The sequence below is a fragment of the Haematobia irritans genome, chromosome 5 (genome assembly GCF_050003625.1).
Source record: "Haematobia irritans isolate KBUSLIRL chromosome 5, ASM5000362v1, whole genome shotgun sequence".
In the NCBI taxonomy this organism is placed as follows: domain Eukaryota; kingdom Metazoa; phylum Arthropoda; class Insecta; order Diptera; family Muscidae; genus Haematobia; species Haematobia irritans.
The window spans coordinates 148,057,594-148,080,405 of record NC_134401.1 but is presented as its reverse complement, the minus strand read 5'-3'; the positions used below and the strand labels follow the sequence as shown (position 1 = coordinate 148,080,405).

General features: G+C 30.2%; 1 protein-coding gene across 1 annotated transcript; it reads right to left on the bottom strand.

Annotated features, from left to right (window-relative positions):
• Positions 1-5,657: 5,657 nt before the first annotated feature.
• LOC142238532 (uncharacterized) lies at positions 5,658-21,132 on the bottom strand. Its single transcript, XM_075310214.1, has 3 exons — positions 20,872-21,132; positions 13,565-14,431; positions 5,658-6,349 (listed from the first exon to the last, which is right to left on the bottom strand). Exons 1-3 carry the CDS (start codon positions 20,933-20,935, stop codon positions 6,042-6,044), a joined length of 1,239 nt encoding a protein of 412 aa, XP_075166329.1. The 5' UTR covers positions 20,936-21,132; the 3' UTR covers positions 5,658-6,041.
• Between the last annotated feature and the right edge of the window lie 1,680 nt (positions 21,133-22,812).

Sequence of the window (22,812 nt, the reverse complement as noted above, 5' to 3'; positions counted from 1 at the left end):
TATATTCTATAAAAAAATGAAACAAACGAAAAATATATCCTATATATTCATATATTTACATCAAACTAAATTAGTTTTAATTGAAAGCAGGCCTTACTTTCCCTAGAATGCTTTAATGAAAGCAGAAAAAAGATTTAGGTGAGAAGAACTATATTTGTGGCATTCATTTGAAAGGAGAATCAAGAATTTGGTAAGTAGTTACTAAAAGCATGAAATGTAATGTGGGTTTACAGATCAGCGTGCTACATGGATTTGTCGTGTACCACAAAGAAAGAAAATGTCATTAAAATTGAGCCAACGAAATTACATAATGAAAAATTTTCATAACGGACAATGAAAATTCGTTGGCTCTCGGTCGTGAGCGTAATTCATTAAAAACTGTTTGTACGTGAGTAAAAATTTTCCCTTCGTGAGGGTAGCTGCGTACTACATACAGAGAATGAAGCCACCGAGTCTCTCCGCAGCTTTTAGTATTTTCATTAATATTTGTCAAAATTATATTTCTATAGAAAATTTTGTCCAAATTTCTATAGAAAATATTCTCAAAATTGTCTAAAAATGTTATTTATATAGACAATTTTCTTAAAATTTTTACTTCTATAGAAAATTTGTTAAAATTTCTATAGAAAATTTTCTCAAAATTTTTACTTCCATAGAAAATATTCTCAAAATTTTATTTCTGTAGAATTTTTTTTTTTTAAATATTATTTCTTTAGAATTTTTTTTTTTCAAAATTTTATTTCTATAGAAAATTTTCTAAAAATGTTATTTATATAGAAAATTGATACTTGTATAGAAAATGTCCAAATTTTTACCTCCATAGAAAATTTTCGCAAAATTTTATTTTTATAGATTTTGTTTCAAAATTTTAATTCATTAGAATTTTTTTTTCAATATTTTATTTCTATAGAAAATTTTGTCAAAATTTTTTTCTTTAGAAAAATTTGTCAAAGTTTTATTTTTATAAAAGATTTTCTTACAATTTTAATTCAATTGGAATTTTTTTTTCCATTTTTTTTACTTCTATAGAAAATTTTCTCAAAATTTTATTAAAAAAAAAATTCATCAAGATTTTATTTCTATAGAGAATTTTCTCAAAATTTTATTTCTATTGAAATATTTCTCGAAATTTTTTCTTATACAAAATTTTACCAAAATTTTTACTTCTTTTCATTCGTTAGAAATGAAATTTTGAGAAAATTTTCTTTTTTCTTAAAATTTTGTTTCTGAAAAATTTCCCAAAATTTTATTTCTATTGCAATTCTTTAAAAATTTTAATTATATAGAAAATTTTCTCAAAATGTTATTCTATAGAAAGTTTTCTCAAAATTTTAATTCCATTGGAAATTTTCCCAAAATGTTACTTTTATTGAAAATTTTCCCAATATTTTTACGCCCAAAGAAAATTTTCTAAAAATTTTATTTCTACAGAAAATTTTGTCAAAACTTTATTTCTATAGAAATTTTTCTCAAAATTTTATTTTTATAGATCTTGTTTCAAAATATTATTTCTTTACAAAATTTTTGTCAATATTTTATTTCTATAGAAAATTTTGTCAAAATTTTATTTCTTTAGAAAATTTTGTCAAAGTTTTATTTTTATAAAAAATTCTCTAACAATTTTAAATCAATTGGAAATTTTTTCAAAATTTTTTACTTCTATAGAAACTTTTCTCAAAATTTTATTTCAAAAAGAAATTTTATCAAGATTTTCTTTCTATAGAGAATTTTCTTAAAATTTTATTTCTATTGAAATTTTTCTCACAATTTTATTTCTATAGAAAATGTTCCCCAAAATTTTAATTATATAGAAAATTTTCTCAAAATGTTATTCTATAGAAAGTTTTCTCAAAATTTTAATTCCATTGGAAATTTTCCCAAAATGTTACTTTTATTGAAAATTTTCCCAATATTTTTACGCCCAAAGAAAATTTTCTAAAAATTTTATTTCTACCGAAAATTTTGTCAAAACTTTATTTCTATAGAAATTTTTCTAAAAATTTTATTTTTATAGATCTTGTTTCAAAATATTATTTCTTTACAAAATTTTTGTCAATATTTTATTTCTATAGAAAATTTTGTCAAAATTTTATTTCTTTAGAAAATTTTGTCAAAGTTTTATTTTTATAAAAAATTCTCTAACAATTTTAAATCAATTGGAAATTTTTTCAAAATTTTTTACTTCTATAGAAACTTTTCTCAAAATTTTATTTCAAAAAGAAATTTTATCTAGATTTTATTTCTATAGAGAATTTTCTTAAAATTTTATTTCTATTGAAAATTTTCTCACAATTTTATTTCTATAGAAAATTTTCCCCAAAATTTTCTTCTATGGAACATTTTCTCAAAAATTTATTTCTATACAAAATTTTACCAAAAATTTTACTTCTTTTCATTTCTAAAAAAAATTTCCCAAAATTTTATTTCTATTGCAAATTCTTTAAAAAATTTAATTCTATAGAAAATGTTCTCAAAATGTTATTCCATAGAAAGTTTTCTCAAAATTTTAATTCCATTGGAAATTTTCCCAAAATGTTATTTCTATTGAAAATTTCCCCAAAATGTTTACGCCTATAGAACATTTACTAAAAATTTTATTTCTACCGAAAATTTTGTCAAAACTTTATTTCTATAGAAAACTTTGGCAAAATTTTATTTCTATAGAGAATTTTGTCAACATTTTATTTCTATGGAAAATTTTGTCAAAATGTTATTTCCATAGAAAATTTTGTCAACATTTTAATTCTATTGAAATTTTTTTCAAAATTTTATTTTTATAGAAAATTTTCTCAAAATGTTATTCCTAAGGAAAATTTTCTTAAAATTTGTACTTCTATAGAACATTTTCCTAAAATGCTTACTTCTACAGAAAAATTTCTTTAAATTTTATTTCTACAGATTTTTTCTCGAAACTTTGACTTCTATAGAAAATTTTGTCAAAATTTTATTTCTATCGAAAATTTTGTAAATTTTTTTTTTCATTTTTTGTTATATAGAAACTTTTCTCAAAATTTTTACTTTCATATTTTTTGCTTTTTCTGTATTTCTATAGAAATCTCCATAGAATATTTCTATAGATTTTTTAGAATTTTTACTTATACAAAAATTTCGACTATTAAGATTTTTTTCAAAAAAAAAAAATTTTTTTTTGACAGAAAATTTTCTAACAATTTTATTTCTACAGAAAATTTTGAGAAAATTTTATCTCTATGGAAAATATTCTCAAAATTATATTTAGATGGAAAATTTTGTCATAATTTTATTTCTATTGAAAATGTTTGCAAATTTTTTGTATAGAAAATTTTTGCAAAATTTTATTTCATATTTGTTGTTTTGATCTCAGGTTTAAAACGATTGCGTTGACTAAACTACAAGAGTAACTTAACCAACAGAGGAAAATAATGTTTCTCAAATTTATTTAGGCAAAGCTCTATAGACTGCAAGATGGTACTCTTGTAGTTTAGTCAACGCAATGGTTTTAAAGCTGAGATCAAAACAACAAATATGAATGAAGTACAAACCAACAATAAAAAAACAAACAAAAATTATTTCTATAGAAAATTTTCTCAAAATTCTCAAAATGTTATTTCTATAGAAAATTGTCTCAAAATTGTTACTTTAATAGAAAATTTTGTTAAAATTTCAATTCTATAGAAAATTTTGTCAAGATTTTATTTCAATTTAAACTTTTCTTAAATTCCTATTTCAATAGAAAGTTTTCTTACAATTTTTACTTCTATAGAAAATTTACTCAAAAGTTTATTTCTATAGTTTTTGTTTTTTTTTTTGAAATTTGATTTCTATAGAAAATTTTCCCAAAATTTTATTTCTATAGAAAATTTTTACTTCCATAGAAAATTTCCTCAAAAAATTTGTTTCTATAGAAATGTTTTGGTTCTATAGAAAAGGTTCTCTGAATTTTATTTCTATAGAAAATTTTCTTAAAATTTTTTTCTGCCATAGAAAATTTCTATTTCTATAGTTTTTTTCTTTTTTTGAAATTTGAATTCTATAGAAAATTTTCCCAAATTTTTACTTCCATAGAAAATTTCCTCAAAAAATTTTTTTCTATAGAAATGTTTTTGAAATTTTTATTTCTATAGAAAAAGTTCTCTAAATTTTATTTCTATAGAAAAATTTCTTAAAAATTTTTCTTTCATAGAAAATTTTCTCAAAATGTTTACTTCCATAGAAAATTTTCTCAAAATTTTATTTCTATAGAAAATTTTCTCAAAAATTTATTTCTATAGAAAATTTTCTCAAAATTTTATTTCTATAAAAAATTTTCCTAAATTTTTACTTCCATAGAAAATTTCCTCAAAAAAATTTGTTTCTATAGAAATATTTTGGAAAGTTTTAGTTCTATAGAAAAAGTTCTCTAAATTTTAATTCTATAGAAAAATTTCTTAAATTTTTTTCTTCCATTGAAAATTTTCTCAAAATTTTTACTTCCATAGAAAATTTTCTCAAAATTTTATTTCTATAGGAAATTTTCTTAAAATTTTATTTCTATAGAAAATTTTACTAAATTTTTATTTCCTCAAAAAAATTTGTTTCCATAAAAATATTTTGGAAATTTTTAGTTCTATAGAAAAAGTTCTCTAAATTTTATTTCTATACAAAAGATTCTTAATATTTTTTCTTTCATAGAAAAATTTCTCAAATTTTTTTACTTTCATAGAAAATTTTCTCAAATTTTTTACTTTCATAAAAAATTTTCTCACATATTTACTTCCATAGAAATTTTCCTCAAAAAATTTGTTTCTATAGAAATATTTTGGAAATTTTTAGTTCTATAGAAAAAGTTCTCTAAATTTTAATTCTATAGAAAAATTTCTTAAATTTTTTTCTTCCATAGAAAATTTTCTCAAAATGTTTACTTCCATAGAAAATTTTCTCAAAATTTTATTTCTATAGAAAATTTTCTTAAAATTTTATTTCTATACAAAATTTTCCTAAATTGTTACTTCCATAGAAAATTTCCTCAAAAAAAATTGTTTCTATAGAAATATTTTGGAAATTTTTAGTTCTATAGAAAAAGTTCTCTAAATTTTATTTTTATACAAAAGTTTCTTAATATTTTTTCTTCCATAGGAAATTTTCTCAAATTTTTTACTTTCATAGAAAATTTTCTCAATTTTTTTACTTCCATAGAAAATTGTCTCAAAATTTTATTTCTATAAAGAATTTTTTAAACATTTTTACTTTTATTGAAAATTTTCTCAAATTTTTACTTCCATAAAAAATTTTGTCGAAGTTGTATTTCAAGTGTTTCCCAGCTTATGGGGAGTTCATATTGGTAGAGATGAATACCTACACGTTGTTTATATTTTCTAATAGTCGAAATATTTGTCTCCATTCTGGGTCACACGTGTATGGCTCAGGTGCAGTGTAACACTTCACCGCAGGTGAAAACTTCACACCATTGGATTTTTTATTTAAAATTCTCCATTAAAGAATAGTTAATTATAGATGGTCTCTGCAAAATATATGGCTGGCCAAAAATTTCCGCTGTTTAAAATTGTCGTTCAGAAGTTCGAAAAAAGTATTCGACACTCCTTTTTAAAGGTGAAGTATGTGTGTGACGTGTTATGTCAGAATGACTCCGTTAATTAATCCCCCCTCCCCCGGAAAACCAAGCATTATACAATAGGCCATTTCATGTCAATACGTTAAACAGTAAATTTTATTTTTTTAATATATATGTGGGAATATCTTAAACATTAATATTCGAATTTTATGCATTTATATTTACTCAAAAACAAACATACAAATAAAACAGCACACTTTATTCAATATATAATTAAAGAATACGAGTATATATGTATGTCGTCTTATATATGTATAAGTGGAAGAAAGAATAACCAATGTTTCCGGAGGTCTTACAGAAGAAAAAACAGAACAAAATGACATCAAGGCATTCGTTGTCAACAATTTATCGCTCGCTCCCCGCACTTCATCTAATTACATTCCATTTCCGTAGAGGGAATGCCACTTATCCAAAACAGTGCCATCATCACTGTTATGGCTTGAAGCAGTTGCTATTTACCCAAACCCATCCACATATAATTGGGATCAATAAAATTCGAACCATGTGCCCATTGTCCATGTGGATTCATTTCTACGAGTGAGCGTATTTTCTGTGATGGCCTATAGAAACGTATGGCCTTAATCCATTCACCAGTACGATCGCTTGTAACTTCCGGGTCCGAGAAGTGATGTTGTAAATTTCCATAATGAGGATCTCCTTCGAGTAGTTTTTGATCTTCGGCAGTCCATTGATGTTTTTCGTTGAATTGGACATTTTTCGAAAGATCACGAAAGAATTTACCCAAATTTACCATGGAACCTGAAATGAATGAAAGAAACTTGTCGTTAATAAGGTGTAAGTTGGATTTTTTGGTAATTTAATTTGTAGTGTCACGATCGACCCAGGCGATAGAGGATATAGGTCCCAATTTATGGAGGAGATAACTCGCAGCTTATATACGATGTTGATCTACTACGCACTAAAGGGTGATACGGTCAAAATTTTGGTCAAGGGAAAACGCGTGTAAATCGGTGAAATCGTTTATTTAAAAAATCAAATTAAATTTCTTTTTCAAGTTCAATTACTATAAAATTCAGTAAAAATATTCAGTTAGGCTTTCGCTTCTCCAAATCCGAATTGCCGGGCCTCACGCTTGACACCTGCCATCAGATTTTGTACAGCCACCTTGTCCACCTTCTTGGCCGCAGAAAGCCAGTTTGCCTTGAACTGCTGCTCGTCCTTAGCAGTTTGTTTGGCCTTCTTCAGGTTCCGCTTGACAATAGCCCAGTATTTCTCAATTGGGCGGATCTCTGGCGGGTTGGGAGGGTTCTTGTCCTTGGGAACCACCTGTACGTTGTTGGCGGCGTACCACTCCATGGTCTTTTTACCGTAATGGCAAGATGCCAAATCCGGCCAAAACAGTACGGAACAACCGTGTTTCTTCAGGAAGGGCAGCAGACGTTTATTCAAACACTCTTTCACGTAAATTTCTTGGTTGACAGTCCCGGAAGCTATGAAAATGCTGCTTTTCAAGCCACAGGTACAAATGGCTTGCCAAACCAGATATTTCTTTGCGAACTTTTACAGTTTTATGTGCTTGAAAATATCTGCTACCTTTCCCCTTCCTTTTGCCGTATAAAACTCCTGTCCCGGAAGCTGCTTGTAGTCGGCTTTGACGTAGGTTTCGTCGTCCATTACCACGCAGTCAAACTTCGTCAGCATCGTCGTGTACAGCCTCCGGGATCGCGCTTTGGCCGTCGTATTTTGTTTATCATCGCGATTTGGAGTCACTACCTTCTTGTAAGTCGATAGTCCGGCTCGTTTTTTGGCTCGATGCATGGTTGTAGACGATACACCCAGCTTATTTGCGGCATCTCGGAGAGAGAGAGGTTAGGGTTTCACTTGAAACTACCGGCAACTCTCTTTGTCGTCTCAGCGGCTTCCGGTTTTCGATTTCCCCCCGATCCAGACTTCCTGGCTGTCGACAAACGTTCCCCAAACACTTTAATTACATTTGTAACGGTTGATTTGGCAACTTTTAGTGATTTTGCCAGCTTTGCGTGCGAGTAGCTCGGATTTTCGCGATGCGCGAGCAAAATTTTGATACGCTGCTCTTCTTGCTTGGACGGCATTTTGACAACTGAAGAGTGAATTCTAAAATCAAAATAGGAGCAACATTCTACACACACACACCTTCAAAATGAGGGGTGTTCAGGTTTTTAAAATGCAAAATTGAAAGAAATACGTCAAGTTTATATTGACCAAATTTTGACCGTATCACCCTTTAGGATACGCTGGTGGAATAGCGTCAGTGAGAAGGCCCAGAGATGTCGAAGAGGCGTAACTCAAGCTACGATCCAGTTTAGAATAAGACTCATGTTTGACTAGACCCTGACGGATTAAGGCTATAACCTCAGAAAACAGCATAGAGCAACCCGACGAGATACTGCGAACTGCAATGATCCAATGCGTAATGCAATAACCAGGATACGATGATGACTCTATTCGCAATGCATTGTCTAGGATACGCTGATGGTATAGCGGCGGTGATAAGCGCTAGTGATATTGAAGAGACACAAAGCTAACCACTATCAGTATAGAATATTTCTCAGGTTTGCCTAGAACCTGATGGATTATGCCCAGTAACTCAGAAGACGGAACGACGCAAAGGTCCATTCTTTGTCCACAGTCATCAAGCATAGTTTCCGACGAGATACAAGGAACTGCAATGGCTAGGTTATGCTGATGGTGTAGCGCCAGAGATATCGAAGAGACACAAGGCAAGCTACGATCAGCATGGGATAAGACTCAGGTTTGGCTAGACCCTGAGGGATTAAGCCTAGCACCTCAGAAGACAGAATAGAGCGAACCGACTGCGAACTGCAATGACCCAATGCATAATGCAATGCCCAGGATACTATGATGACTTAATACACAATGCATGGGAGCCATGGTTAGCATGCCCGCCTTGCATACACAAGGTCGTTTTCAAGCGGTGGATTATCCCACCTCAGTAATGCTGGTGACATTTCAAAGCTTCTCTAAGTGGTTTCACTGCAATGTGGAAAGCCGTTCGCACTCGGCTATAAAAAGGAGGTCCCTTGTCTTTGAGCTTAACATGGAATCGGGCAGCATTCAGTGATAAGAGAGAAGTTCACCAATGTGGTATCACAATGAACTGAATAGTCTAAGTGAGCCTGATATATCGCTGCCACCTAACCTAACCTACACAACGCATTGCCTAGGATACGCTGCTGGTATGGCGTCAGTGATAAGCGCTACAGATATCGAAGAGAAACAACGCAAGCTTTCATGGATTAAGTCTAGCCAATCAGAGGACGGAATGACGTAAAGATCCATTATTGGTCCACGGTAATCAAACATAGTTTTCGAGGAGATGCTAAGAACTGCAATGCTATCCTTAGAATACGTTGATTGTGTACCGTCAGTGATAAGTGCCAGAGATATCATATTGGCTCAATGCAAGTTACGATCAGTATAGGAAAGGATTCAAGTTTGGCTAGACGCTAACGGTTTAAACCTAGCACCTCAGAAGATGGAATCGATCAAAGGTTTGGATTGTCCCAGACGGATTAATCGTAGCACTTCAGAAGATGGGAATGTTACCAATCACCAGACATACCAGATGAGATAGGCGTTTATGCTGGAGATATTTTTTACCACAGATCATGCAATGTGTAGTTTACGTAGGAGTAAGATTGGACCTGAAGATGTCATACTGAGACATGTGGTGACTGCTTAACCGATTAATTTTAGACAATCGAGGGCCAACAAAGAACAACCCACAAATTGTTAGCGTTGCCATGAAATTCGGCGCTGGGGATAACGTCGGCATATCGGTGCTGTAGTATTTGTTATCGCCAGTGTGGTTACTTCGACTTCAGGATATTCGAACACAAACTATGGTTAAAGAAGGTGAGTTCGATACGTAGCAAGATGAGGAGGATGATATATGATAGACTACGCTACCAGTTTGACAGTTGAGATGATCAACTGAAACCGAAGGCCGATGGATGGTTAGACATATTGCGAACCTCAAAAAATGCCTTCAAATTCGAATTCTTACAGGACTTCGATAGTATCGCAAGTACCTATTTGCAATCGGTGTTCACGTAAGCATTTGACCCACTGTGTGGAATGGTATAACGTGAACAGATCGCCTCCGCTCTCTGCCGTTTGCCTCTCTTACTCTCAGTTCGTTAAATTCCTTTTCGTCAAGTTTGGATTGATGTGTCAAAAGGGACATTTCAATTGTTCTTAATTTTTTGGTTTTTGGTCAGTTGTCATAAGTCTACCTAAGAGGCAAGCGGCAGAGTACAAAGCAAATTTATAAATCACAGTTAAAACCAAAGTGTACATAAATAAAATAGACATTAAAGTGTGAAACAAAACCAATAAATACAAACTGCTAAATTTACTAAAGAACCCAAAGTGTGTGTTGTGGGCAAAAAATACCAAAGGTTACAAGGTAACTAAACAATCGGTAAATGCAGCACACGATACTGCTTATATGATAACGAGGGAGTTGTTGTTTTTGTAATAGCGTGCTGTTATGTTATCATCCATTTTATTGTGGCGCTTTTGGTATATAAGCTTGTACCGAGATCGAGTAACTCGGAGACTAAGTGGCTATGATGCGTCCATAGTGATCTGATGGTGAGCCGGGTAAGTTTGGCTGGACAAGCGATAAAATGACGCGTGTCATATGGTCCTTGATAACAGAGGGAGCACACGCCAGCTACAGTGATCGGACTCGCAAAACAGGATTATCCTTGTTGCTCCTCCCCGCTTCATGACACCTGTTCAGACCTATATGATATAGATGATGTCTTTTGTTGACGCTGCATCTCGTGATCCTAAATTTGTGGCCCTTGATAACACATGATACATACGCTGGTCTGTCGTGGGAAGTATCTTTCCTCCGGTGCTAACCTTTTAGCTTCTCGCAGCTTCATGATTCCTCTTAAGACCTGTATGCCATGTTGTATGATCTATAGGCTTTTGTGTGACGGTGTATCTCGCTATATAGAAGGGGAAGATAAATACTTACGCGTTTCATGGGACTTGTTTACAGATGGAACACACATCAGCTATGCTGGTCCATCGTGAGAAGTCTCTTTCTTCCGGAGCTATGGACGATGGTCGGGCTCAGAAAACAAACTTCTATAACCTTGTAATTTCTCGCCGTTTCATGACACCTGCCTGGTATATCTCCTGATATGGAAGCTCTCGTTTGCAACGAGGAATCTCTACAGGTAGAGAGGTAGAGATCAATCCTTAGCCACGTCGTTTTGCCTTTCATTATAGATGGTGCACACGTAAACAACGCTCATCTGCCTTGGAAGGTTCCTTTCCTTCGGTGCTAATGGGGGTCTTCGGACTCCGAAAACGGAATTAACCTTTTAACTTGTCACCGTTTAATGACACCTGTTAACACCTGTCTGGTATGCTGCTTGTTATATAGGCCATCAATGCTTACGTGTGTCGTGTGAACTTTGAGTACAATTCACACACGTCAACTACGCTGGTATGCCGTGGGAGGTTACTTTCCCTCTGAACTATGGGGGGACGTCGAACTCTGAAAGCAAGATTAACCTTTTAGCTTCTCACCGTTTCATGGCTCCTGTTCAGACCTGCCTGGTATGCTGCCCCATCTGGATGCTCATTTTTGTAACGATATTTAGATTTCGCGATCTAGACAGTGAAGATCAATCCTTTCATGTATTTTGTGGCCTTTGATTACGGGGGGGACACAAGTCAGCTACGCTGATCTACTGTGGGTGGCCTTTTTCCTACGGTGGTATAAGCGGGGATCGGACTCCGATAACAGGAATAGCTTCTCACCGCTTCAGGACTCCTGTACATATATGTCTAGAAGGTGAAGATCAATCCTTGCGCATGTCATGTGACCTTTGATTGTAGATGGTACACTCGTAAACTACGTTGATTAGCCGTGGAAGTATTCTTTCCTTCGGTCCTGTGGGCGATCGTCGGACTCCGAAAGCAGGATTGACCTGGAAATTTTCACCATTTCATGACTTCTGCTCAGACCTGCATATTGTGCTGTGTGATTTATGAGATCTCTCTCTCTCTCTCTCTCTCAAGAGTAACACTGGAAATTGAAGATCACTTTTAAAATTCCTGTGTGGTGGTTGTCTATCCACAAGGTGGTAATTTTAATGGATAATACGATAAAAATCCAAGACACATGTCTACGCACGGGCAGGATCTAAGTCTTCACATAAAGATGATCCAGGGGAGTACTGTGGATACACCCTGTCGCAGTTCTAAGAACAGCGTTCTGACAGGTCTCTATGTTATTCCATTGCGTATCACTTGGCTGAAGAGATCACTCGGGCATGCTAATTTATGATAAACTCCGCGGTAGAAACAAGGTCCTCAAGTCGCTTTCAGACAGCACTTGGGACGCGAACATAGAAACCTTGCTGACTACCTATTGACCTGTTAGTGCTTAACTATACACACTGAGCAGTCAAATGTCTTCTAGGTAGTCAACAAGGTTCACTTGCCGCACTCCAAGAGCAAGCGAGTTGAGGACCTTGTTTCTACCGCGGAGATTTTCACAACTTGCAGTGGTGTAGGCAGACGACTGAAAAGGCTACAAGGAGGCGACGCAGAACACACCTTCTTCAGTCGTTCCAATGGGCCCAAAGAAAATGAGCTGGAAAATCGAACAGTTTGATTCCGGAAAACCACTGGAGAGCCGGATATTAGTAATAGCATGAGATGAGGAAAGTTGATGAGTTGAAGGTAGGCTATAATACAGAACGAACCATAACGAAACCATTATGACGTAACTCAGGAAGCGCTTCCAGTGTGGTTTCGATCTCCAGCATAGAAGATAGGTTGTTTGCAATTGACAGGGTTCGTGGGAAATCCACCGTGGAGCCAGCGAGATGAATTGGTTAAAGTTCAAAGCGATTCCAGGGTGCTTTACATTTCCAGGGTAGAAGATAGGGAGATTTTAGTCCTGTAGGCCTCTTGGGGAATCCACCGTGGTGCCACCATAAGGCAATGGATTCAATTCCAGTTTCAATCAAAACCAAACATTTCTTCAGCGGGAGACTATCCCTCTCAGTATTGCTGGTGACATTTCTGAGTGTTTCAAAGTTTTTCTAAGTGGTTTCACCGGAACGCCATTCGGAGTCGGCTATAAAAAGGAGGTCCCTTGACATTGAGCTAAACATAGAATCGAGCTACCGTGGTGCAATGGTTAGGATGTCCGTCATGCAAACAAAATGTCGTGGGTTCGATCCGTGCTTCGACCGACAACCAAGGAGGTCCCTTGACATTGAGCTAAACATAGAATCGAGCTACCATGGTGCAATGGTTAGGATGTCCGTCATGCAAACAAAGTGTCGTAGGTTCGATCCGTGCTTCGACCGACAACCAAACAGTTTTTCAGCGGTGGATTATCCCCTCTCTGTAAAGCTGGTGACATTTCTGAGTGTTTCAAAGCTTCTCTAAGTGGTTTCACAGCAATGTGAAACGCCGTTTGTACTCGGCTATCAAAAGGAGGTCCCATGTCATTGAGCTTAATCGGGCAGCACTCAGTGATAAGAGAAAAATTCACCACTGTGGAATCACAATTGATGGAATTTTCTAAGTGAGACTGGAATATCAGACTGCCACCAAACCTGACCTGATCTAACCTAACCTAGAATCGGGCAGCACTCAGTGATAAGAGAAAAATTCACCACAATTGATGGAATTTTCTAAGTGAGACTGAAATATCGGACTGTCATCATACCTAACTCATCCTTGGGGAATCATCCATAACACCTAGATGACGGCAATATATAAAAAAATTTTGCCATCTACCTCTTAAGAAAAATGTTAAATATTTTCTCTTTACAAAAAAGCCTAAAAGTATGCTATCATTTCAAATGGAAATTTCAATAAACAAACTTTAAGAATTGTTCAAAAATTAAACTATGGGTTCAGATTTGATTGCAACACTGTAAAAGTTTTTCAGTATTCTCTTAAACTTACCTGCAGATATAGCGGGTAAATATGGAGTAATAGTTTCCGGTTTAGGTTTTTTATCTCTCGAAGAACGACTCCTTTTTGTCTGCGCCTGAGATCCAACTACACTTTCCACATCTCCAAGGGTGCCTTTATTGCGGTCCTTAATAAACTTCAATTTTCCAATTAGCTCATTGAAATCATTTAGATTCGGAACCCCGGATTGGTCATTAACATGTGCAAATCCTAAACCATCGATAGGATAATTAAACCGTTCTTGCATAGTTCCCTGATAGTTAGCATTATCGTCACCATTATTACCACTATTAGCAATTCTTCTCAATTCATTCAACCATTCAGATATTCTTTGATTTTTAGTTTTTTCATTTTCCAATTGCTTCAATGACCTTTCATTATCCAAGGTTGTTGTTTTGTAAAGGATATTTACAGGAGACGATAGCAAAGATAATAATGGAAATCGATGTGGTTGTTGCAAAGGAGCTTCGTTCAATTTGTTTGTCATTTCAGGATTTTTATATGCCAACCATTTGACCATTTGTTGTAAACAGAATTCTTTGATACCATTTGTTATTGGATACGAATCTTTAGTAAATTTTGAATTTTCCCCAGTACTTCCGGTTTGGGATGCCACAGGTGTGAACGTTAAACAATCGTAAAACAACGGATGCTGTTTATATTTTACCGGTATTGGCCACAATTTGCCCTTAGCATCATCACCACGTTCATGCAACAGGTCATCCACGGAATGAGGGAAGCCATTCAAAGCATTTAACATTGGGCTGACTTCTATTCCCACTCCTCCTCCTTCTCCTCCATTTCCTCTGGCATCTTCATTGTCTTCTATGGCTGAATCAGCGGCCCACACTGATAAAACTACCAGGGCCATGAAGGGCGAACACCAGCAGTGCGAAATGTTTAGGAAAAATAGAAAATAAGTAAAATTGTAATTAAAAATTCATTTTGTCAACATTTGTCATTTTAGATAAAGGGCATTTGTAACTTTCGTCACCCGCCATTTATTCTTGTCAAGAAGCACAAAAAACACTCTCATATCTCACATATACACGTGAGGAGGGTATATGCCTTTGACACCTTCACTTCCGGTCTAATTGTAAATGGTCTTTGTGTTTTACTCATCTCATTGTTCTCTCTTGTTTTTAGTTGTTGTTACTGTGGTTCGACTATGGACCATTTGAAATTTTAATTAGTTTTTGTTGCTACTTTGTAAACCAACAATGTACTTTTTAGCCTCATTATCCTGGTGGCAGATAACAATTTTAGATAATCTATGTAAAACATGTATCGTAGGATTACAATAACGGTGGGAATGTGGGTGAGAGAAAACAAAAAAAAAAACAAACAATAATAACGGCTATGATGGGTAGCTTACATATGACAATGTGTGTATGTGAGAGAGGGAGATTGAGAGGTGTGATATATTTCATAGTTATGACAGGAATTTATAATTCCATCATATTTTTCAAAATGTTTTCATTGCAAATGAGCATTTTTGTTTTTGTGATAATGCATTCATTGAATTTTACATTTTATATGTGGGTTTTAGAGCTTAGTGGGAAAAAAGATACGCTAATAGGCAAACCACAATAGAGTTTATTCACATTATGGGACACATAAGAGACATAGTCAACGAATATTTTTATATTTTGTAATTTAGTTGATGCATATTAATTGATTTTAGTTTAATAAACAACAAAAAATTTTATTTTATTAAATTAGTAATGATATGATTGAGAATAGATGGCGTAGTTCGCGATATAGGCATCAGACACTCAAAACTTTGCCCAACTTTTATTTCTATCAAAAATTTAATCAAAAGTTTATTTCTATGGAAAATTCTATCAAAATTTTATTTCCATAGAAAATTTTTTCAAAATTTTATTTCTATAAAATTTTGTCAAAACTTAATGTTTATAGAATTATTATTTTGTTAAAATTGTATTTCTATAGAAAATTTTGTCAAAATTTTACTTTTATAAAAAATTTTGTCAAAATTTTATTTCTATATAGAATTTTGTCTTAATTTTATTTCTATAAAAAATGTTGTCAAATTTTATTTCTACACAAAATTTTATCAAAATTTTATTTCTATAGAAAATTTTGTCAACATTTTATTTCTATAGAATATTTTGTCAATATTTTATTTCTATAAAAATGTTTATCAAAATATTATTTCTATAAAAAATTTTGTCCAAATTTTATTTCCATAGAAAATTTTGTCCAAATTTTATTTCTATAGAAAATTTTGGCCAAAATTTGTTTCTATGGAAAATTTTGTCTAAATTTTATTTCTATAAAAATGTTGTCAAATTGTATTTCTACACAAAATTTTATTTCTATAGAAAATTTTCTCAACATTTTATTTCTATAGAAAATTTTGTCAATATTTTATTTCTATAAAAATTTTTATCAAAATATTATTTCTATAGAAAATTTTGTCCAAATTTTATTTCTGTAGAAAATTTTGTCTAAATTTTATTTCTATATAGAATTTTGTCAAAATTTTATTTCTATAAAAATGTTGTCAAATTGTATTTCTACACAAAATTTTATCATAATTTTATTTTTATAGAAAATTTTGTCAACATTTTATTTCTATATAGAATTTTGTCTAAATTTTATTTCTATAAAAATGTTTATCAAAATATTATTTCTATAGAAAATTGTGTCCAAATTTTATTTCTATAGAAAGTTTTGTCCACATTTTATTTCTGCAGAAAATTTTGGCCAAAATTTGTTTCTACGGACAATTTTGTCAAAATTTTATTTCTATAGAAAATTTTGTCAAAAACTTATTTCTAAATAAAATTTTGTCAAAAATTTATTTCTATGAAAAATTTGCAAAATTTTATTTGTATAGAAAATTTTGTCAAAAATTCATTTCTATGGAAAATTTTGCAAAATTTTATTTCTTTAGAAAATATTGTAAAAATATTGTCAAAATATTATTTCTATAGAAAATTGTGTCCAAATTTTATTTCTATAGAAAGTTTTGTCCAAATTTTATTTCTGCAGAAAATTTTGGCCAAAATTTGTTTCTATGGACAATTTTTTCAAAATTTTATTTCTATAGAAAATTTTGTCAAAAACTTATTTCTAAATAAAATTTTGTCAAAAATTTATTTCTATGAAAAATTTGGAAAATTTTATTTGTATAGAAAATTTTGTAAAAAAATCATTTCTATGGAAAATTTTGCAAAATTTTATTTCTTTAGAAAATGTTGTAAAAATTTTATTTTTATAGAAAATTTGTCAAAATTTTATTTCTACAAAAACTGTTGTCAAATTGTATTTCTACACAAAATTTTATCAAAATTTTATTTCTATAGAAAATTTTGTCAACATTTTATTTCTATAGAAAATTTTGTCAATATTTTATTTCTATAAAAATTTGTATCAAAATATTATTTCTATAGAAAATTTTGTCCAAATTTTATTTCTATAGAAAATTTTGTCTAAATTTTATTTCAATATAGAATTTTGTCTAAATTTTACTTCTATAAAAATGTTGTCAAATTGTATGTCTACACAAAATTTTATCAAAATTTTATTTCTATAGAAAATTTTGTCAACATTTTATTTCTATAGAAAATTTTGTCAGTATTTTATTTCTATAAAAAATTTTATCAAAATATTATTTCTATAGAAAATTTTGTCCAAATTTTATTTCTGCAGACAATTTTGGCCAAAATTTGTTTCTATGGAAAATTTTGTCAAAATTTTATTTCTACAGAAAATTTTGTCAAAAACTTATTTCCAAAGAAAATTTTGTCAAACATTTATTTCTATGGAAAATTTTGTAAACATTTTATTTTGTCAATATTTTATTTCTATAAAAATTTTTATCAATAGACAATTTTGTCCAAATTTTATTTCTGTAGAAAATTTTGTCTAAATTTTATTTCTATATAGAATTTTGTCTTAATTTTATTTCTATAAAAATGTTGTCAAATTGTATTTCTACACAAAATTTTATCAAAATTTTATTTTTATAGAAAATTTTGTCAACATTTTATTTCTATTTAGAATTTTGTCTAAACTTTATTTCTATAAAAATGTTTATCAAAATATTATTTCTATAGAAACTTGTGTCCAAATTTTATTTCTATAGAAAGTTTTGTCCAAATTTTATTTCTGAAGAAAATTTTGGCCAAATTTCTTTCTATGGACAATTTTGTCAAAATTTTATTTCTATAGAAAATTTTGTCAAAAACTTATTTCTAAATAAAATTTTGTCAAAAATTTATTTCTATGAAAAATTTGCAAAATTTTATTTGTATAGAAAATTTTGTCAAAAATTCATTTCTATGGAAAATTTTGCAAAATTTTATTTCTTTAGAAAATGTTGTAAAAATTTTATTTTTATAGAAAATTTGTCAAAATTTTATTTCTACAAAAATTTGTATCAAAATATTATTTCTATAGAAAATTTTGTCCAAATTTTATTTCTGTAGAAAATTTTGTCAATATTTTATTTCTATATAGAATTTTGTCTAAATTTTATTTCTACAAAAACTGTTGTCAAATTGTATTTCTACACAAAATTTTATCAAAATTTTATTTCTATAGAAAATTTTGTCAACATTTTATTTCTATAGAAAATTTTGTCAATATTTTATTTCTATAAAAATTTGTATCAAAATATTATTTCTATAGAAAATTTTGTCCAAATTTTATTTCTATAGAAAATTTTGTCTAAATTTTATTTCTATATAGAATTTTGTCTAAATTTTACTTCTATAAAAATGTTGTCAAATTGTATTTCTACACAAAATTTTATCAAAATTTTATTTCTATAGAAAATTTTGTCAACATTTTATTTCTATAGAAAATTTTGTCAGTATTTTATTTCTATAAAAAATTTTATCAAAATATTATTTCTATAGAAAATTTTGTCCAAATTTTATTTCTGCAGACAATTTTGGCCAAAATTTGTTTCTATGGAAAATTTTGTCAAAATTTTATTTCTACAGAAAATTTTGTCAAAAACTTATTTCCAAAGAAAATTTTGTCAAAAATTTATTTCTATGGAAAATTTTGTAAACATTTTATTTTTATAGAAAATTTGTCAAAATTTTATTTCTATGGAAAATTTTGCAAAATTTTATTTCTTTAGAAAATTTGGTCAAAATTTTATTTCCATTAAAATGTTGTCAAATTTTATTTCTACACAAAATTTTATCAAAATTTTATTTCTATAGAAAATTTTGTCAACATTTTATTTTTATAGAAAATTTAGTCAATATTTTATTTCTATAAAAAATTTTTATCAAAATATTATTTCTATAGAAAATTTTGTTCAAATTTTATTTCTGCAGAAAATTTTGGCCAAAATTTGTTTCTATGGAAAATTTTGTCAAAAATTTATTTCTACAGAAAATTTTGTCAAAAACTTATTTCGAAAGAAAATTTTGTCAAAAATTTATTTCTATGGAAAATTTTTTAAACATTTTATTTTTATAGAAAATTTGTCAAAATTTTATTTCTATAGAAAATATTGTCAACATTTTATTTCTATAGAGAATTTTATCAAAATTTTATTTCTATAGAAAATTTTCTCAAAATTTCAATTCTCTAAATTTTATTTTTATAAAAAATTTTATTTCTATGGAAATTTTTGTCTAAATTTTACTTCTATAGAAAATTTTGTCACAAATTTATTTTTATTGAAAATTTTGTCACAATTTTATTTGCATAGAAAATTTTGTCAAAATTTTATTTCTTTTTGTTTTGTTATTGTTGGTTTTTGTTCTTTAATCATTGTTGTTGTTTTTTTGAGAGAAAGAGATGTTTGTACGAATTTATTTCGGCATAAGCCGGCTATCAATGTAAAGCCTTTTTTCGGAGGTTTCAAGTGTGGTTTATTGTTGGGTTTAATGAACTGCCTGAATTTATTCTGATAATTGCACGGATGAAAATGACTGTTTTTCATATGTTTGGCTATAAACATTATATGTTTGGAACACAAATTTTTAAACACAATATTTTTGAGTGCAAGCATATAATGTTCATAAACTAGCATAACATGTTTGGGACATATATGTTAATATGTTAGAACATATTATGTTTGGGACATAAAATGTTTGTAAATATAATATGCTTGAATGCAAACATATATTAATTTAGAAGTAGCCTATAAACATATATGTGTTTAGTAGCTTGGAGCGCTATTTAACCTGGAGCGATATTGAATTAAGTTGGTGGTTGTTGCTTGTTATTACAAAATTAACATTTTATTTTTACTTGGGCAATTGATCAGCTACTTCTTTGATCCTTACAAACTGTGTGGTCCGTTGTTCGAATCCCCGTCCAGCAAAAGGTAAAATTAAAATAAAATCACACAATTGAATAATTTCTTCTATAATGTTTGTATTACAGAAAAAGGTGCTAAGAACTAAAAAATCTCGTGGAAGTGAGAAAGATGTGGGGGAATATACAATTGGGCAGAAACAAAATTTTGAGCATTCAGGTCGAAAACCTATGTTGTTAGCACCTATATTACCTGTTTATTTTCATAATTCATTATGATTGTAAATATATAAATAAATAAATAAAATTTTGAGCACAATATTGTTTGGGAGAATTTTTTTAAGCATATAATATTTTTGGGTGCAAAATGCTTCCAAACATATTATATGTTCACAAAATAACATATTGTTTTTTGGAAGACAACATTATTGAATTTGGATGCAAAAATACAAAATGTTTGGAACTTAGACTACCCAAATATATATTGTTTAGACCAATATGCTTTCAAACATATTATATATTGGAAGAGATCAAACATATAAATGTTTGGGCAATACCCAAAAATATCTATGCTTGAAGCAAAATATGTTTGGGAGTATATGTTACAGAAGCGATTTTTTGTGAGCGTGTGGTTGATAGTTTTGCTGCAAGTAGAGGATGCTGATGAGGAATGTGGTAATTCCGAAACGTGCGTCCATGCAACCATCTTGCAGTCTATAGGGCTTTGCCCAAATAAATTTGACAAACATGCTTTTCCTCTGTTGGTTAAGCTACACTTGAAGTTTAGTCAATGTATGGTTTTAAGCTGAAATATTTATTTATATTTATTCTTATTTTAAAGAAGCAAACTTCTTAAGGGAAGGTCAAAATCTTGGTGTCCAATAAACTTTTTTTTTTTAAGTTTGGATTTACGCCCAGACAATACTTGAAAATTTTATACGATCTTCTTGGAATTTAGTTGGGTAGGAAATTTTTCGCATAAAGAATAATGAATTTGGTAAAAATCAGATCTAAATGGGTTAAGTTTCTACAAATTTTCACATTACCTTTCAAAGCAAATATCCATAAATATATTGTTCCAAAATTACACAATCGAAGCATAATTAACATTTTATGAATCCATTCACTATGGATTACAAAGTCAACACAGACAAAAGTCAATAAATTGTTAAGTCCATAACATATTGGAAGTTTATACAAAAATAAATTCACCAAAAATTCTAACACTTGTTGCTAACACTCTTCTTTTAATCCACACTAAATAGTCCGAAATATTCCACGAGCGAATGATCCAAGCGATATGTTTACAAGCCGTCAACTGTGGCATAAATGCTGCTTACCAATCGCTTTTATAGTGCGATGTTAAAAGTCAAAGAGTTTGAAGATGCTTGAGCGTGTGTGTGCGTAAGTGTGCAAAAACACCTGTGGAAACATTTGCACTCACCCAAAGAGAGACACACACACACACGTACACACTCATTTACTGAACAATGCTATTAGCATCCTTGTATTCAAATTGAATAAAAGGAGTTGCCTTTGTAACGGTTTTGCTTTTGTTGTTGTTGTTTTGCTTATGTTCCTGTTACTCAAACTACAGGGTGACATAGCATTGTTCGTAATTTAAGGGGGCGTACTGATTGAAATGTATTGCTTCTAAATTTTTGTCACAAAGAATCATGCGCATAGTTATTGAATACGAATAGGGGGGAAAAGATAGCAATGACCATTCACACGTATCATAAATGTTTGTTTCATTCATAAAAACCATCTTATTAAGCGGCAAATAAATTGAAGGAAATTTATATTACAAAAAAGGAAAGGTTCTGCACTTAAAGAAAGTTTTTCAACTCACAAAGAAAATATTAAATATAATATTATAAATTGTTTTTAAACACTGCAAAAATTATATTGATAATGATTTAGGACATGTCCAGAAACTGATGGCAAATATGCAATCGAAAAAAAGAAGTACGACAACTAAAACTTTTTGGGGCAGAGAACAATTTTTTTTAAATACTATGTTTTGTGAATTAAAAACAAGTATATACGGCCGTAAGTTCGGCCAGGCCGAAGCTTATGTACCCTCCACCATGGATTGCGTAGAAGCTTCCACTGAAGACTGTCATCCACAATCGAATTACTTGGGTTGCGGTAACATTTGCCGATGGCAAGGTATCTTAAAACTTCCTAACACCGTAATATATACCACATAGTTCATACGTGGTATATATTAAACTAAAAAAGGCCGATTTAATACGTATATAGTTAAGTTTAAAGTTTCTACAGAAATAAAATTTTGACAAAATAAAATTATGATAAAATAAAATTTTAACAACATTTTCTATAAAAGTAAAGTTTGGAAAAAAAATCTATAGAAATAAAATTTTGACAAAATTTTCTATAAAAATAAAATTTTGACAAAATTTTCTATAGAAATAACATTTTGACAATATTTTGTATAAAAATAAAATTTTGGTAGATTATTTTTGGCTCGAGTGGCAACCTTGATTATGAACCGATATGGGATCGGCTATATATAACTATAGACCGATATGGACCAATTTTGGCATGGTTATTAGCGGCCTTATACTAACACCACGTACACGCAAAGAAAAAAACATTTGGAAAACGTGTACCGAAAACGTTTTTCTTTTGTTAGAGTTTTTTGAATTGCTTCGAAAATTTTAAACTTTTATCACCAAAAAAATTCGTTTGTTACAAAATTTTTATTTTTTCAATAAAAAAAAGTTATTTTTGAAATAACAACACAGTCCATTTCGTTTATATCAAACACTGTTCTTTTCTGACTTTAGGTCTTTAATAAGACCAATTTTACAGTTCAAAATTTAATATAGTACAATGTAATGTTGAACATTTTTTCGGAATCTTCCGAATGTATCTGGAATATATGTAAAAAAAAAAAAAACAAAAGCAAAAAAAAAACTTTGGCCGAAGCAGGGATCGAACCCACGACCCTTGGCATGAGA

Excerpts from the sequence above, each read along its gene's own strand:
- LOC142238532 (XM_075310214.1), bottom strand. The coding sequence starts at position 20,935 with ATGTTAATTATGCTTCGATTGTGTAATTTTGGAACAATATATTTATGG. Across the intron at positions 14,432-20,871 it reads ATGGATATTTGCTTTGAAAG|TTTTATCAGTGTGGGCCGCT; the intron begins GTAATGTGAAAA and ends TGGCCCTGGTAG. Across the intron at positions 6,350-13,564 it reads TTTACCCGCTATATCTGCAG|GTTCCATGGTAAATTTGGGT; the intron begins GTAAGTTTAAGA and ends CATTCATTTCAG.